General features: G+C 28.9%; 1 protein-coding gene across 7 annotated transcripts; it reads right to left on the minus strand.

Moving 5' to 3' along the window:
• Positions 1-990: 990 nt before the first annotated feature.
• On the minus strand, positions 991-15,609 carry LOC148236530 (uncharacterized). 7 transcript variants are annotated; one of them, XR_015809008.1, is made up of 8 exons: positions 15,434-15,539; positions 9,417-9,510; positions 9,223-9,342; positions 9,024-9,149; positions 8,843-8,957; positions 6,089-6,190; positions 2,651-2,770; positions 991-2,425 (listed from the first exon to the last, which is right to left on the minus strand). XR_015809008.1 is itself a non-coding variant. In XM_088182408.1 (7 exons), exons 2-7 carry the CDS (start codon positions 9,483-9,485, stop codon positions 1,776-1,778), a joined length of 1,170 nt encoding a protein of 389 aa, XP_088038534.1. In that variant the 5' UTR covers positions 9,486-9,510; positions 15,434-15,609; the 3' UTR covers positions 991-1,775. The 7 variants fall into 7 exon arrangements, 6 of the variants coding, with proteins under 6 accessions (XP_088038534.1, XP_088038532.1, XP_088038531.1 ...); XM_088182408.1 differs by lacking the exon at positions 2,651-2,770 and having other exon boundaries at positions 6,089-6,187; positions 9,426-9,510; positions 15,434-15,609; XM_088182406.1 differs by lacking the exon at positions 2,651-2,770 and having other exon boundaries at positions 9,426-9,510; positions 15,434-15,609.
• Positions 15,610-19,938: the final 4,329 nt, after the last annotated feature.

Below are 19,938 nucleotides of genomic sequence, written 5' to 3' on the forward strand. Positions count from 1 at the left end.
ATAATTTATAACTAAACACACAAACTTAAATTCTGTATAACTTCCTATAGAAAGCTACTTTTTATTATTTGTTACTTGTATTCATCAGAGATATAAGAATATCAGTTAACACATACTTGCCGGATCTTTTAATTTATTCAGTTCAAATTCATATGAACCAGTTAACGATGATAATTCAAGTCGGATTAAAGAAGATTGGAAATGATTCGCTAAAAACCATATTGTAAATACATTTGATGGTTGTGTATCAAATTTAGTATTAAAAAATGAATGCTACGCATTTCTTAAATTATATAATTATATTATTAAAAATAATTTTTACACATAATATATCTTTTTCCGTCAGAGTGAGACTTGGTATTGTATTATAAAATAAGATTCAGTTCTTGCATAACTTATAGATATTCCTCTGCTCTAAAGAGTGAAACACTGTGATTAGTTGATAATGAAAGTATTAAATGAAAAGAAAAAATAATTTGATACCTTTGTCGTGTGCAGTCACGTTATAATTATTTTAACTCGGTTAAATGTATTAAGTTTAAGTATCATAAAATAATATTGACATAGCAATAACCGTTTTTATTTGTATTTTTTGAAGTGTCTAATAACCGATCGCTTCACGCTTACTTAATTTATAATACAAAGTGATCATTCCGTCGTTTGCCGTATACATAATCATTGTATTATATAAAAAATAATACATCCTTATCGTTAATTGCTATGCCAATATGAAACATATCATAAAATTTACTATAAATGTAATATAGTTAAAGAGAATATTACAATTTTATCTTAGATAGGTGTGTCTGTTAATTTCTACATGTGTAATAACCCTTTCGCCGCCGCGTGTCGTGTCACAAAATGTAATATCATTTGTGTATGCTTTGAATTTGTGTAAATATTTTTTAACTTGTGTTACCATTTAATTAAATCGGTTCAATGTGATAAAACATAAAATTTTCACATAAATGTAATGAAATAAAAAGAAAGTTCTGTTTCATTATTGTTATTTACTTTTTTTTATATGTATATGATAAAATAAAATTGTAAAACAAATTACATATGTAAGAATGTATACATATGATTTTGTAATTACTTTAGTCATCCGTAATCATGAAAGTAATACATAATAAAACACTATGTTTTACAAGAAACTTACACTAGTTTTAATGATGGTTAATTCAAATTGTTAATTTACATCGATGAACACTGGGGATGTCTTTTAAAATTACATATCACAGAAATAGTTACATACGTTCTAAATCTTAATGTAAATTTAGACAATTTAATTGCAAACATTGACTCGCAAATGAGTATTTTTGTTTCAAATAAATAATAATAATTATAAAACATGCTTGAAATAATTTTACTGGAAATAGATTCAATTTTATAGGTACTCATATTACCTTTAATTTTATAGCAATTTATTAAATGACAGATGACATAAGTCGATATTTGTACTATAGAGTAATATAATAATATTACAAAGACAAACTGGTTATTGTTGGTATTCAAAGTTTACAATTTGTACATATTGCTTATTAATAAGGCACAATAATTTACAAAAATTACATCTAAAATTTATTAAAAATATGTCAATTCAGAATTAGTACTTCAATACTTGGTAAATATGAATTACTTATGAGAATAAAATATAAACGTATTTAATAAATACGTTTTTGTACCATTATACCATAACTTAAATTAGCTAAACAAAATATATACATAATGCTAATTTAAATGCAGTCTTCAAAAGTACTTTCTTACACTAAGATCTATATTTTCAATATATCATCTTCGAAAAGATCATCCAAAGATGGATTTCCCGCGCCTGTACAACTCGATACTACATCAGGTACGTTACTGTCTAACAATAAGCTTTGCTTAATTGTATTACTGTCTTTAATAATATCGCACCTACTTTTCTGTATATCAGACAGAATCACCGTGTACTCGTCCATTATATAATCGTTAGAATCGCTCGAAGTTGTTGTATCGATAGAATTATCTTGATCCAATTTCTCGCTGCTCAATTTTGTTTTGGTTAACATCCTATAATCAATCTTAGGAGTAGATTCCACTTTTATATCAATATTGAAGTCAAGCTTTCTTCTTTTAGTCGCTCGTATCTCATCTAGAGTTAATATTTTAAAGTTGTCCGATTTTGAAATCGTTCTTTTGGGAGCTTGCCGGAATTCATTCTCGATTTCATCTAAGCTCATTGCCACGTGTCTTTTAGACAGTTTTCTATCGCTCTTATCATCAGCACTGTTTGAGGGTTGATATGTCGATATTTCGATGGAATCATACGAATAAAAAGCAGCAGATTCTTCTTGAATCTTCTCGAGACGTAACTGCTCTACAGATTTGATCCTGAAGCTTTCTTTTACTGGAGTCAAGGACGGCATACTTTCTGAATCAGATTCTGCAAATAATAAATAAAAAATATTAATAGCTTATTTAACATTAATAGTTTATTGTTAGAAATATGTTATTTTTTTTAGCAAGGCGATAAATTATTCGGCCACAGCAAATATCATTTTACTATCTTTTCCACTTCAAAAAATCAGATATTAAAAATAACTTATTAAATAAATTACAACATTCATAAGTGATATATTTTATTTTTGATTTGCTTGTTATAACATACCTATAAATCCTCAAAACGTAATTTTTTGTACATATTTGATTCCAAGCTCCAGATTTAAACATTATCCTAGCTGTGGGATCTCCGTTTTATTAATTTTCCAAGCGAGCCAATTACTGCAATCTAACAAATAAGTTATTCCAAATGATTTTCGTCTTGAAGTACTGGCGTTGTCAAGACTCCCACATGTGCAGAAGCGATGATAACAGAAAAGGATAAAAGGATTGGGCGTGTGTTAAAAAGGGGAAATAATCACAAAAATCATATGAAATAATTTATTTATTGAATTATTATTTACTTTCTATTTCCATAACAATGCTCACATAAAACAATACTTTTTAAAATAAACAAACACTTAAGTTTAATAAAAATGAAATTAAACCGTCATACTGTACATAGGTATATAATAGGTCTAGAGGTTTCGTTGAAATGAAAATAAAAAAAAATCGTTCCAATACTAAAAATATGTCAACAGTATAGAAACGCAAAAAAAAACATATTTTGCTACAAAAACATGTTATTGAACAGCTTAAACATCCAACTGGATCATTTCTCACAATGCATTCCTCCAATTAAAGGGACAACCCAATTTTTTAATTATGTACTATTTTTTTTAATTCGTCACACGAATCGTACACACACACATTATATGGTTGCATCAGCGTCAATATTCATTATACACTTTTTTATGTGCATGCACATTCTCATCATGGCATAAAATCAATCCTCAAAATCTTCAACAATTTAGCCATTGCCGGTGCTAAAGTCACAATCATAGATCTGGTAATTTTTTTTATTAAATAGAATTAATGTATATAAATTGTTTTTACGCATATATTTTACATAAATATGATGAAAACCTTCGAAGCTACCATTTCCCCTCCCCAATCAAAAATAAAGCGCACACAACACAAAAAATTCAATCCAGAACAGAATCGTTCGTTCATAGGTCGCATTACACAATATCATATATTTGCGACGCTTTATTATAAAGAAATCAATTTTATCCAGCAAAAAAATTAGATTCAAGATTAAAGAAAAAGAACAACAAACTATAAAAAAAAAGTAATATTGGAATATTACACAACAAAAATGTTAAACTTTACTTTTTAATAACATAAAAAAATAAAATAAAGCACATTTAAACAACATATTTAGCAACAAACTCAACAAAATCAAATAAACTCTCGATCCACTCTCCTATTCCAAAACCCAGCTCTATTATAATCCGATCTAAATTTGAACGATACATCACGTATGTGATCCTCCGACACTCCGACATTCACAAAATATCATCAGAGCCGGACACTTATATATTTGTTTACAACCACAAATACAACTTCTTCCAACTGACTTATACATAATATAAAATCATCAGTCAATATTTTTTTGCACAGAAAACTATATAAAAGGAAGAAAAATACAATTGCACATCGTGACGAATATCAATCAGTTTCATTTATATATATAATATATATACAGCAGAGCTTCTCTATAACTAAACTGGGTGAAAGAAAATAGCGATTGTATATTATCTATAGAAAATATTTTAGAATAATCGTGAAAGCGTTCTAGGGAGTGTTTCTAACATTATATAATTTTTAAGAGTTAAGTTTGTACTAAACAATTTCTTTTATATATTTATTAAATATATATAAATTGTACATCATAATAACATATTACTTTTGTCCAAGAGGAATTTGATAATATATATATATATATATATTTGGATATAAGATAGAAAAATTTAACTAGTTTAATGAAAATTTCAATAGAGAAATTCCACTGTATTCGAAACGATAACATAGATTCAGCCATAGTATAAAATAAAAAGGCATATATTATTGCGATACAATATTGATTCATATTAACACATTTAAATAACAAGCGTACGCTCGAGCATTTACAACCTGATTTTTGTCAATAGTTCAGCAATTTTTTGAAGTTTTATAATATCCAGGTACAGCGATCATGGCCTTCCGGTTATTGAGTAAAAGAAAAGTTTCACAATTCCGAACATATACATATTTTAAATATACCCTGTATCGATACAATTCCAGAGTGAAAATGTTCGAGCGTGTCGCGCTTCTACAATATAATATTAACATAACGTGCAGCGGAAAAATATTGCATCGACGCCATAGATCAACCTCAGATAATATTCAACATACTTCACAATTATGTCATGGATACATATAATCGTTTATGCTTCGTTAAAATTTATATAAACTCACAAACGCACATGAAAGAATAAAACAATAAATACTCATTAACATATATATATACATATATATGAATGGATAATTAAATAATAATAAAAATTGACGACACAAAAATTACATCGCCATCATCGTCATAGTAAAGAATAAAAAAATCACCATTCGTTAATTAACTATAATAAATATGGTGAGTCAAAAAAATTGAGTAAATGCAACAAATGCACTATACATCTCACTGATGCTATCGTAAGTATTAAAATCTAAATACACACATATGTATGTATGTATATAAAATGAATATATATACGTACGTACATACACATGAAGCAATCGTTATAATAACAATGATTAAATATGTATCATTATAAACCGTTCGCTCTTTTCATTCAGCACTAAACATGTGCTTATATTAAACATGTATGATATATATATTATTAATATTCACGTAAGCTTAATATTGTGTATATTTAATAAATATACTTATACAGTTCGTTCATTATGTGCATTATACCGAAGAACAACAAAAAAAGCGTTTTTATTTCACACATATGATGATTCACATTGAAATTTTCAATAGACACTTCTTGTATATAATATTTGGTTTGTATCAAAATAACAACTATATGTATATATATTTCGTTCTACGTTAATTATTTGATATATACGTGTCATCGATCAGATCGTCGAACATTTATAATCAAGGCTTTCAAAATTAAACCTACGTAAAAAATATTCTGGATAAATATGTATACAATTACACGTAAACCCAAAATAAAAGCAAAAACTATATAAATATATATAATATATACTTTTTTAAATATATAATAAATAAATAAATACTGGCACTCTCTATAAATATACAGAGTCAGAGCCGTAATGTTAATCAATTCAAACGATACATAACTTTTAATATGTATTATTATTAATATATTAAACGCACTACCCCAAAACGCTGACGCTCTCGTTCCGACGACTTGGTTAAAATTAAAAAGCTTTATAAAGCAAACGCATTTTTTGTCGTAAGCAACCATTCGAGAAACGTAGTCATAGGAATATATATTTATATTATTATATATATATATATGTATATAGTAAACCGTGCGTCTTGAGTGCGACACGTCGTCGTTTTGGGGGGAGGCAACGTAAAATAAATAAAAACGGTTCAATCATCATCATCGCAGAATGATGAGCGGGTATGACGGTTGTCAATATAAACGCATACCTTCTTCCAAATTGACGAGAAGTGGATCGACGGAGCGCCTGTTGTGTGGAGCGGTGAGGACGGCGGGTGCTACGCCCACCATTTTCGAGGGATCCATAACTACTGTGAAATAATAAAGCAATAAATTAAAAAATATTTAAGCTTAAGTAAAATCAAAACAATTTGATATTACTTATAACGTAATCCAATTTCAAACAATCTACAATAATCATATTAACCTATGAAGCATATGGTTTGGTTACATTTTTTAAGAATGCGTCCACATGATGTTTAAATAATACACTTATAGACAAGAACGTATTAACTAACATTTTAATTGAAAATAATTTTTATTAACCACCAGACAAATTTCGAGTGTTATTTCAAATGCTACTGCTTGGTAATGGCTAGAAAATTTAAAACCAGCAAATGCTAATTACACTTTCATGTGTGAGCCACATGTATAATTTACAGCGAGAATGTATATAAATAAATATATACATTCTTGCTGTAAATTCAGTCATCTGGCAAAAAAAATATCATTTTCACAATCAAGCTTCATATACATTTCTTGCCTTAGGGTCTTTATACATCACCCATAGTTTGTAATAAAATATAACTGCACATTTATTAGTCAGCAAAATATATCAATAACATGTGCGTCTGTTGTACTTAAGCTTACGATTAAATATTATACAGGCCACTGAAAATTCGTGTTATTGAATGACTGGCCACTATTTTTTTGTGATGGATGCAAAAGAATCCATTAAATATGAATTTATATATTAAATAAATGTTTTCAATTTAGTTTTTTAATAAAAAAAATAGGAATCATTATCATTATGTTTATTGTTATCAAACATACAGACATGTGTTTTTTAGGAATTAAACAAATAAAAAATTGTTACAAAATAGTCCATAATTGTTAGAGGCTAGTTATTAATATAAGTTGATGACATCAGAATATATGTAAAATTCTCTAATCATCTCTCTCGATTTTGAATGATGCATAAGCACTTCAGTTTCACAAATTACGCATATAATCATAATCGGCTCTTAACGATAGTTATACAAACATTAGCTAACATTAACGTCAATTTTTTATCCATTTTATTGCTAAAAGAAACATCACTAAAATGACCATCTAAAATCCTCTAAAAATTAATAAAAATTATTGTTTGATTGTTCTTACATATTGTTTCCTCGTTTATGATTTAAAATAATTATTATTAATTTTAGACTAGTATTTGCAGTTTTAATTATCTATTAATTTGTCTTTTATAATGTATGAAGTAAAATACTTTTTTATTATTATAATTCGATTAACCTAGCAAAAAAATCACTTAATTGATCTAATCTATTCTAATCAACAATTAGTCGATAAACATTTTATCGATTTAATTATTCTTTAATAAAAAAATATGAATCTACGTGGCGTTCAACATGTTAGTAGTAAGAAAACATAAAATTCTATTCTAGCAACTGTAATATCTAATTGTGGAGTGTTTCAAAATTAGTTCTAAATTAATATTATTTAAATTGGAATCAATAAGAAAATACAATAAATGTATCTGTTTTGACACAATTGATAAACTACACACGATTTATGTTGAAATATTGAGTTCTTTACAATATTTCATAGAAATGGAGAAGAAACTTTTGATATTTTTATTTGTACAGTAGACCCCCCAATAACACGGTAAATTGGGAACGTGTAGTTGGGGGACTAAAAAATACTCAATACATTCATACGAATCAAACGCGTGTGATGAGATATCCTCCCTTTGGCTCGCTCACACATAAAGTAACGGGCACCAAAATATCACGTCTGCAATTTACCGTGTTATTGGGGGGTCTACAGATATTTATTATTTTTGCTTACGTATTGTAATTTTTATTTATACTATATAATTTCACTGTATTGGTAATAAAACACGAAAAAATAAATATATGTGTATCAGGCGCATGCCCATATCTCTCACTCACTCTCGTCACTTAATACGCGAACGAGCGAGAGGGACCGTATCTCACGGCCCGCGCCTGATGTATTTATATATACTGCAGTATTCAATTTTAATAACAATTTTACTGTATGAGAATACTTTTTATTATTATGAACATATTTTTATTTACATTTTATAATTATTTATATACTTTGTAATACATTTAATCCTCATTGTATTTATCAAGCATTAAATTCTATATTCTTTTAACAACCAATTTCAATAATAATAAAATCTAAACCAATATTTTGGATTTTCTAAAACTGCTTTTATTATAATGAATTTAACCGCATCTCCAAAAATCAACAGTAAGAGTTTAAAAGACAACGGAGAGCATATTTTTTCCAACAAAATAATCATTCAAATATTTTTATAAATTATTGAAATTTTGTCAATTAGTTTTAATGAATCGTGGATTACTCGACTCCCTTTCAATTAAAAAAAATCATTTAGTAGTAAAAGAGTTGATGTAACATTACAGTAAAAAAACACAAAAGTGAGGAACAGTTGATGCTGAAGGAAAAGGTATTCAGAATAATAAACTATAAAATCCATTATGTTAGAACAATAATTCAAATAGTTTAATTGTAGCAATCTCGAAAGATAATTAACAATCAAAAAGAAACCACTCACGGCATTGCTCGAGTTTTTTCAAGTTTATTTGTAGTACGAATTTAAGCATTACAAAATGAGATAACCTTTTGAATATCTCAATATATCAAAAAGCAGAAATAATATATTCAATTTTCATCAAATCAATATTAAATCATACCATGTCTTCGAGAAGGCTGTTGGAACGCAGGATGAGCCATAGTTGCAGCAGCCATATTATGCATTGTAATGATATTTCCTTGTTCCTGATTGATAGATGGCATCGGTGGACCAATCTGAAATTATCATTTGTGGTTAATTACATAATACATTACCATATAATCAAAATAAAAAATACTTACTTGAGTAGAGGTTGGTTCTTGAATAGAACTTCCACCTGGGGCACTTTTATGTTGAAACGGACAATGTTTCTTTAGACAGCCGCCAGGTTGCGTTTCCCAATAACAAGGAATTTGCTTACGATTTTTCTGCAAAATACACGATTCAGTGATTAGATTGAAAATTAATTTATATTTTTAAGATTTAATAAACGATGCTCACTCTCAACTCCATATGTCTAAATTTGCACTGCTGATCAACACAGTTACCTTGTTGCCAGTGATAGCACATAGTTTCGCATCCTAGAGCTAAGGGCTCGTGACGAAACTGACATGTATCGCCCTGAAAACGTTCAAAATAAGAATTATTCTCACGGGGATCGGCATGGATAGAATGTGTGCGACCATAGGACGTACAAAACCTACCTTGGTGCATGTCGAATAATAATAAAAATAACAGTCGCTTATTTTCTTGTTTACTTCCATCTTCGTTTATTTAATAGAGTAGTTACTGAAAAAGAAAATAACACATTATTAGCATAAGATTTCAATAATGTAACACCTGTATTATTAATTTTCATTATATGTACACATCTGTTTTGTGTGACTGTTTTAGCTATACATACGAAATGTTAGGAATATTATGAATTGAAGAATTCAAATTAAATGGACTAATACAGACATAAACTATGCGATAATTTGAGTTATAGTAATTAGAATTAAAGCAATTGAAAGCGAATTAGCAAACATCCTTTTCAATTATCTTAAAATGGTTTAATTATAAATATATGTATATAACATGATTTTAACGATTTTTTTAAATGTAAAATAGAAATATATTTTATTTTTTTTTAATATTTTTTCTGTGATAGTTTTTGAGGAAATGTCACATGTGAAAGTGTAGAAAAAACCGCCAAATTGGAGTACCATTCCCAATTATATGATTTTGAAGGATTAAATGTATAGTAGATGGTGTAATTAGTTAAATAGACATGATGATTTTACGATAAAAATATCAGCACGTCAAATGAATGGGCAATTAGAAATGAGCCAAAAATACCAGAGGAATGTCAGGAGCCAATCGCTTTATTTATATTGTTTTTTTTTACTTACTACACAGATTATTTTTGAAACCACTGATAATAAAAAAATACTGATGCGGCCTCGATTATCTAGCAACTCTCATTTGTAAAGATGTATTTTTATCACAACACTGATTCAAAGTTTAAAACAACATAAAGGGCCTATTGAAATAGATACAATATATGTAAACACAAAAATCTTTGGAAGAGGTCAGAGATTCCACAATAAATAGTTGCTTAAAATTTGTAAAAATAATGTAATTAGATGTTCAACTGAATTTTAAAATTGATGTGGCAGATAATGAAAATTTAATTGAAACTTATGACTTTTTTAATTATTAGATTTTGATGAAAATAGTAATATACAACGTAAGTAGAGGAATGAAACGAAAACTTACATGCAATAAAACTTGAAAATATGAAAGGAAGAACGTGGCTGTCTAGTTAAAGTTGACTATTTTTTTTTTAAATCACTGTCGAAATAAAATATATAACTGTGTTTTACTCCTACAAATATGTAAAGGTATGCAAATCGATTATAAAATATGCATATCCAATTTTTTTATTTGATATATTATAAACAGTTATTTAAAATCGTATTTCAATCTTGAGAGTCCAATGGCCTGACACCAATGAAGGGTGGACAAACAATAAGCAATTTTGTAATCCTTATCATGAAAAATCTGGGAATTTTACCTAGATTTTTTTTAGACCAATTATCATATCTTGACCCTTTTACCTGCGACAGGTAAAAACCGTTACTTCACAAAAAAATACTGTTGAAACATTCTTTTGATAAGGACACAGACCTGTGCTTTTTTTTACACATTGCCATTTTGCTTGTATAAACATTGTCTATAGTGATTTTTAATCTGAATTTCAAGCAAATATATTTATTTTGTAAATTTAATAATACTTCTTGAAATATAATCAATTGCGGGAATAAAGATGATATAAAATAGAAATACATATTTAATCAGGTGTCAAGTATTTTTTTCAGAAGTAAATTTATTTTTTCCCAACTTCAATACAAAAAGGCTCAGCAACTAAAAGGTATATTAAATTTGTATAGACCAGTGGTCACCAACTTTTTTGAGAAAAGGGCTGGATTGATTTTTTAAAAACATAGGGGGACGGATGAAAAATATTTTTTTATTCCGATGAGAATTCATAGGAAATTAGACACATGCATTTGTATTTGTTTTTCACAAAAAAATAACGAATTGACCATCACCCATTAAATACGCGACACTCGGCGTCTAGTTTCCTTTTCTTTGAAATCATTATATTGGGGCACTATAATTTAATAAATTTTAATCGAAATTTTTAAAACAAAATTTGCATATTGTTTTATAAAAATTGTGGAAGTTACTATCATAACCTACCTCAAATAGGGAAATCACCGCTAAACACTATTACTATTCCCTTCACGGTATCACAATAATCAAGCGATGTGTACACTGCAAGCTTTCAAATGCAACTAAATATTTTCGATTCGGTCTGTTTTGCCCGAACTACCCTTTTTTATCTTGCCTGCACTATGTTCTTAGAATTTCAATAAATGAAAGTGTCTGGGGGAATTTTCAAGTAAAGGAACATTTGGTCGCCTTCAACACCGAATTCTCGGAAAACACTGGTTATCTCAAATATCCAACTTTTTTTATTTTGGGTCCACTACCTACTACCTAATCAAATTTCGATTGATGAATTGAAATATAACTGCCGTGAATTCACACCAAATAACAAAATTCTATAAAATTAATATATCCCATATGAATTATTTATACGCAGAAATCGGGAATTTTTGAAGGGCCGGGTGAAAATCTTTGGCGGGCCAGCCTGTATGTTGGTGACCACTGATATAGACTATTGGAAGCGATTAATTACTATTGTATTTTTGAATATATTTAATTACGAGCAAAATATAATATCAGCACGTTGAAAGAATAGCAGGATATTTATAATGTTTTTATTAACTATACTGATTTTTAAAATATAGCATTAGCTAGAAATCAAATTACTAATTTCTAACAACAAAATTAACATTGTGGCTTGGATTATTTAGCAAATAATTTATTGTCAAGATATCATTTTAGAGGAATAATTAAACATACGCTCTCTAGAATTATGGATGTTTCATTTAAAAATAATCAACTTCCACAGAAAGAATCAAAAACAATACGTTTCAAATCGACGTTTCATATTTTAAATTGATTCCTAATTTTGTTTCGATTGTTCCTGCTGTCGAAAACACCTGCTCAGTATCAGTTGATATTGACTTTATTGTTAGGAGTGTTTTAAACAGTTCGTCCATTGTTTCTGATATTTTTTGGAAATTATCCAAATATCATAGATTGATGATATTTGTTGTTGTATAGGTCAGTGACTAATATGGACCCTAAAGTTATTAAATTTCTATTGTGTCTAGATCAGAATTAGTGATTATTACATAATTATAATTCTGGTCGATCATTACCGATTAGGTTTTTCTAGATTTTATTAATCGCACGGATGAATAACTAAATTTAAATTGAGATCAGACATACATAATGACAACTATTGTTTGTAAGTTTTGATAATAGTCTGGTGTCTCACTATTTACAATGTGTTGTAACACATTGGGTTAATGTTGCCAAGGAAGATCAATAATAAATAAATAGATTCTTGCCTCTGAATCACAACAGAAAAACCACTAATCTCATTTATGTAATGCCACAGAAAATGAACTAAGTCGCTTAAAAATAAACACATAGAAATTCCACAGTTAAAAACTTGAAATATCAGAGCTGACACGGATCAAAGTAAGTTAGCCGATGCTTTTTCTGTATCATACGAACTCACTAAAAATTTGAAATACTACACGTAGTAAATAGATCGATAAGAAAAATAGAAGCATCGTAGTAGTAGATAAAGATTTATTTCTTTAAATAAGCTCACGGGAAATTTCAAATGGCAATAAAAACTTTAAAATAAAAAAGTCCTTGAATTGACAGATTAGATAACACGCTGATTAAACACCTTCCTGGAATTTGCATTCATTACTTAACAAACATATTTTATGCCTGCCTTTCTTTTGGGTATTTCCCAACAATTTGGGCTTCTAAAATTCATCTGATAAAAATTCCAATAATTTCGATTAGTTATCGTCCCATCAGTTTTTTACAGTCATTTAGTAAAATACTTGAAAAAATAATCCTTATGCGGTTAAAATAATCTTTGAGGAATAAAATTATTAACAAACAGTTTGGTTTCTGCAAAAATCACTCGACAGCACGTCAACTTAACAGTTTAACGGAACACATATGCGCTAATTTTAATACGAAAAAGAGTATGGGTCTTTTAATGTTAGAGAAAGAAAAAGCCTTCGACAATATGGCACGATGATTTGATTGAAATAATTATATAAATACAAAATCTGCTTCGCTGATACCTAAGAAGTAGAAGCCATGTTGTTTCAGTAAATAATGAATACTCGATCCAGCGTAAAACTCCAGCTAAAGTTCCTCAGGGAAGTTTGGTCGGGCTAATTCTCTTAATCTTGTATATGAACGATATCCCAATAATAATAAATTAATCGCGAATACATCTTAAATAAATATTTTATGAGGTGGAAAATTAAAATCAGCCAAATTAAAACAGAAGCAATTATTTTCACAAAGCGTAGATAAAACTCTGCAACCACCTCTTCTAAATGAAGATGGCAGTAAAGCGTAAATTTAATAAACATATTTTTGAACTTCGTTTTAAAGGGCTTGCTGCCATTCTGCCCTTAGACCAATATTAATACAATAGAAATAGCACACTGACTATAAAAAATAAAATTTTAATTTATAAACAATTAATTAGACCCATTTTAACATACGCCAGTTATTTTTTCTAAATTCGTTAAAAATAAAGCTATATTTTAAAAATAAAAATATATTATTGATCAAATTAAATATATATGTACAACTTTCAAGAAATACAATCACAAGACGAATTAAAAAATCAAGTGAAGATATATGTTAACTAAGAGGACATAAATAATAAATAAATGAATACACTGATGATCATGGATACTGTACGATTAATGCTATTTAAGGATTATTCAGTAAAAAAAAGAACTCCTTAAAGTAAGACGCACGAAAAAACAAGAGTTTTTGATACGATAGACAATGGTCCATGTATGACCGGTCACAATAATGATTTTATATAGAAAATTTGAGTGAGCATATCGACCAATGTTTACGATTATTGCTTTTATCATATAATCCCAACTTTAAAAATATTGACAAATCTGGACAGACCAATGATCTCTGATTATATTTTTATCAAGTAAAATGTTAAATAAGCATTCTTTATTTATGAACTTATAATTGCATATTTGTAGATTGTGATGATTTTTTTAGAGAGAAATAGATCGCCACTATTAAAAGGTTGGGCCAGCCCTACTTAAGACAACATATCAATGGTTCCAGTTCTTGAATGAAAGGTATTCTATATTATTCTAAGTTTTTTTAATTTGTTCCCTTAAATTAAAACCACAAACGTTTTATTGTTTATCAAATTGTAGCTAATAACATATTGTAAACATGAAAATAGTTATAAACCATAAAAAATGTAATGCTGTATAATGTGCTTAAGAATTAATAATTATAGCTCGGTAATAACATAAAGAACTAACAATCTTTGTTGATAAACCCGAGTCGATGCTCCGTTTTCACTTAGTTTGAGTAAATAAACTTCCAGAATACTGTCGAATAGTAGTTTATTAAAATAAGTAATACCACAGTTGACACAACCCACCCCACGGTCTTGGCAAACGAAAGTGACACTTTCTACCTTAAACATCCCATTACACCACTTTCGATTACATTACATAATAAGAAAAACAATATTCCTTATCTACATTGTTATCACACAAGGCTACTTTCGTTACATTTCGCAACAGTTGAAATGTAGCAATAAGTATAGCGAACGGAAGATATTTTGCGGATACAAAGGGTTTATTAATTAAATTAACACCTTGCGAAACGATGTCGAAAGCTCAGATCGAAAATGTAGACATAACCTCAAAGCGGGGAGACGGGGGCGCGACTGTAACGGCCTTGGTAATTTTGTTCCGGTCAGGTACGAGTAAAAGTGAATTGCAATGCGTTAATTAACCTAAAACGAATCAGACGATTCGGTTTGACGTTTGTTGTTGACGAGTCGATAAAATGCGCGAAAGCGACTGCCTGTCGCGACTGACGCTCCTCTACTTCTGACGTGACATGTAGCGGAAACGAGAGACGTCGGCTTTATAGGTTAAATTTATGTCGAAAATACGAACGAGTCGGCGCCGAGGGTTCGGAATCAGCGTGGAAGACTCACCTAATTGGTTTGGGGCGCGGGCCGGAGGCGAAGAACCCTCCCGCAGTGACGACCGCCCGGGAGCGACAAGGCAGAGCAGACAGCTGGTCTTAACGCTGCGCTTAGTGACCATGACCCATTTTTATAAAGACACGTGTCTGACGTGTGTTGTTTTAATTCCATCGCTTTTACAAATCGCCAATATAAATATTTTGCAACTCAATTTCGTTTAAACTATCCATTTTATGCATTTAATTAATTAATCAGTCAAATAATAAAATCATTTTCTTTAATATTGTGGCCAACAAAATAAAATTCAATTTGAAAGTTTCTCAATAAAAATAATAAATTATTTGTGAAATTCTCATACCTCCACTATCAGTATGCGTTTGAAGTAGTGCTTGCTTTTATTAAATAGTGATCCAACTTTAGTTTCCGAACTCTTTAAAATATAAATTAAAGAATATTTTCGGATATTTTAAAATAATTATTGTTGATTTTAAACATTATATAATTATACATGCATACCGGTGTAGGGGGGGGAGATTAAGTCAAAATTAGCACTCCAGCACTACTTAATTTAGCACTACGCCACTAGCTAAAATTTGAGTACTTCACAACCCATGCTATAAATTTAATTCGCGCAAAGATGATTGTGGAATCTAAAATATTATATAATCATCATATTTTTTAGAACTATAGGATCATAAAGAGCGTTGTTATTTTTCTGAATGTTCACAATTTCGCTAAATTTTACGTAATATGTTTTTTACATTTCTTACGGTTTCATTATAAAAATATGTATGAACCAATATGTGTATAGAATTTAACATAACAAAAAAGGAATAATCTTGACTGTATTCAAAAACATAAAGAACAAAATAATTGTGTTGAAAAAGAGAACACGTTATATATTGAATTACAATATTATAGTGATGCTAGTTACTTAGCAGCGATATCCTAGCTATTGGTTTTAAAGCATTATTTTGACTTGATTTATTTAGTTATGAAACATGACTGTTTTGATATTTCCTCAAAACTTGTTATTCCATAATATGAGTTATTTGTCTGTGCAACGTAAGAAATCTAGCTTTTGCATTATTCAAAAAATAATTTGTAATTGCCCTAACAGTCGTTACAAATAAAAGTACATTATCTAGTATAAATGTCTACGTATGTATTTGGTAATTTGTCCCTTCCACTTGACGTTTGACAAATTTCGCCTCTGGCTTAAATGTTCAGAGATTGAGTGACTCATAAGAGGACGTTCGACATTCGTGAGGTGATGAAATATTTTGTAAGCTGGGTGTAATCTTCCATTTATTGATTTTTACTTAATAAATCTACATATTATATAGAGGAGACGGTGCCGTAGTTGCACGCAAAGCCAATTATATGAAAAGGGTGGGAGTCGGGAGTCTATAGCAGGTCTCGGCAACCTTTTTTGGCTGCGGGTCAAAATAATTCAAATGTGACTATGAAAAAGCCTATTCGGGTCAGTGAATATTTTTGGTCTTAACAACCATATATGTGGTCTAGTCGTGACATCGTAACACGTTAAAAAAAATGATATTTGCAGAACTGAAATGGGTCACTTCAAATCATCAAACGGGTCACTTGGTGACCCGCGGATCATAGGTTGCCGAGCCCTGGTCTATAGTCTAATCTTTTGCTAGCTGTTTCATAAACTTTGAGATAATTAATTTTTATGTTGTTCACAATTTGACGTTTATCATGGAATAAGCTCATCAGTGACAATTGATGGCCTTCTACTCATTTATTCGTAATTTTGTATTAAAAAATAAGTTTGTAGCGATAATCAAATTTTAATGAGTGTAATAAAAATGTCATCGAGCAGTTATATTCGAACTTAACGAGTATTATCTCACTAATCTGATCATACCCTACGCAGTCTTCTCATTCTGCCACCAATATTTAATATTATTGTTGCCTCAGCATTCATGTGCTGAAAAACACGCAACATTAGCTGTGTGTTTTTCAATACAAATTAGTGCGCTTTTTCGAGTCCAGGTGAAGTCTTTGCCCCCCCCCCCCCCTCCCTAAAAAATTCTAAAATAACGTCCCTGATTCTAATTAAGAAATTCTCGGGTTATGCCTCAAAGAAAATCTGAAAAAATAGTCTCGAATCTATTCCAAAAATGTTTTAGAAATTTGCCATTGCAGTGAAATCATATCGGAGTACATATTCACCTGTAGATATATATTTTTACCAGTGAAAATTTAATTTATCTGGCATGTGCTAGTAAAATGATATGATTTCAACTTTTCCATACGTATATACATATACATATACATTTACATGCTTATCGTTATTTATTTATATTAGATGTATACATGTTACAGTGAAATTTATATTTTCACCAGTAGGTCTATATTACTACTAGAAAAAATATAATTTAACTGATAGGAGCTGCTGAAATTATATGCTGCTATAAAATCTCCATTAACCTCAATTTGACAGTTGTGAAACGTACATTTGCGGTTCAAAACAAAACCTAACCTACACGAGCTAACTAATTATACTGACAGACGTCGCGTCTCGCATATTGCTCCATAGTTTGTCTGTACTTCGAAATTACACTATATTTAAAAAAACTTGACAGCTATCCTTAACGATATAACTACGGACTTCTGAAATGAGAGTATTGGTCAAAGTATATTTAAATCGAATTTTAGTCAATAGGGAGGCGCAAAAACAATTATCGCTTGTCGTTGCAGTGGGAACGCTCGGTACCAGCGTTCCCACTGCAACGGCGCCGACACGATTTTGTTGCTTTTGGCGTAGATTTTTGACTTCTGAGAAGGGATAATTGTTTTTTGCGCTTTCCTATTGATCAAAATTCGATTTGAGTAGAATGTTTGCTGTAAGGGTGGGTAAGATCATAAAATTGCTATTCAACTATATTTTTTAAAAGGTAATCGATACCAAAATTTCGCCCTGTGTAGCTAATTCAACTTGAGCGTTTTCTTTAACGCAAATAAGTTTCTTTCTATATGCATGCTCATTTAATATTATGAAAAGAGATAATTTATTCTAAAATACTGAATAACTTGAATTATTTATTTTAATTATTATCGAATAAACTTGAAAATATAGCTTGCATGAAAATTGCTTCGATTACATTCGGATCAATTTTTAATGATGTTAAATACTTACAACATAAAATTAAGCAAAAGTAAATTTGTGTTTTTATGTAACTATGAGAATATCGTAGTACAATTTTTACATATCGCTCATTCTATCTGTAGTTTAACTTCTTATCGTTCTTGGAATTAACAATCTTATCTTATCTGCTTTTTTTGGAAATCATAAATATACTATTTTCTAAGAAATGAATTGTTCAAATAAAAAATAAAAATACTATCCAATTCCATTAGATTTTATTGCTTTGATTAAATTACATTTATTTTCATATTCTATATTCAAATACTCATATTTGTTTTCTTAGTGTATTTAGTTTGTATTACTGTGTTACAAGTTATCTTATTTTTATGTACATACAATTTTGTATTATTTAGATACTATTTTTCAACAACTTATAACATTTATTAACATGAAACATATTATCGGTTCTGAAGTCATTATATTTTTACAAATACATATATTAATTATTATAATAAGTACCTTTTTGTACTAACATGATTTGATTTTAAATGTAAGGTTCGTAAATAAAACTTGAATTTATTTTCACACAGAGCATACAAATATTACTTAAAGGTACACATTTAAAATATAATAAAAAATCTAACAATAATGTGAAACATAATCGAAATTTAAGCATTGTGATAATAAACTCGAAATGGATATTTAAAAATATAATAAAATATATATGTACATAATCATTTTTATCTAAAATAAACATTTTAAAGAACAAGATCAAATTAAACACACATTAGATAAACAGAAAAAAACAATTGGAAAAATCTAAATAAACAATAAACACGATCACAGTCTTGAAACAGTCAAAAGCATTGATTGATATATCCTTGCAAGTTTTTTCAGACTGACATTAAAATATAGCACTTTCAATAGCTTAAATTAGACAACAACATACAAATTTGGAATGAATTGTTTTAATGTAAAATTAAAAAAATTGCAAGAATAAAACATAAATATCCTTTGGCATTTAAAACTAATTTGTGTAGATCCTAACTAGATTTTGTCATATAAAAATCCATACATAACTTACAACATCAAATTTGGATTTGTTATATGAATATAAATGTAACACTATTGATTTGCAGTTGTATAATACGTGCGATTAAAGTATATTCATATTTTAGAAAAATAGTATAAAGTATACAATATAAAAGTATTTGAGATTAACGACATAATTTCATTAATAATTAACCAACAGTATTAAATTGCCAATTTAGAAAAAGTATCCACCAATATAATTTATTTATTTACATTATTAAATATTGAAATATAGTGTATTTCGGCAGTTTGTTGCAAAACGTCATTAAATACTAAATAGATTTTATGAGACATAGATGAAAATGAC

This window comes from Plectrocnemia conspersa, unplaced genomic scaffold (assembly GCF_051122295.1).
Source record: "Plectrocnemia conspersa isolate PC_06_02 unplaced genomic scaffold, ASM5112229v1 ptg000003l, whole genome shotgun sequence".
Taxonomy (NCBI): Eukaryota; Metazoa; Arthropoda; class Insecta; order Trichoptera; family Polycentropodidae; genus Plectrocnemia; species Plectrocnemia conspersa.

Bases quoted from the DNA above. Each gene is read 5' to 3' on its own strand.
- LOC148236530 (XM_088182403.1), bottom strand. From the start codon at position 9,485: ATGGAAGTAAACAAGAAAATAAGCGACTGTTATTTTTATTATTATTCG. The intron at 9,343-9,416 runs GTACGTCCTATG...GAACGTTTTCAG, and splicing joins CATGCACCAAGGTAGGTTTT to GGCGATACATGTCAGTTTCG. The intron at 2,426-6,088 runs GTATGCGTTTAT...TATTATTTGCAG, and splicing joins TCTCGTCAATTTGGAAGAAG to AATCTGATTCAGAAAGTATG.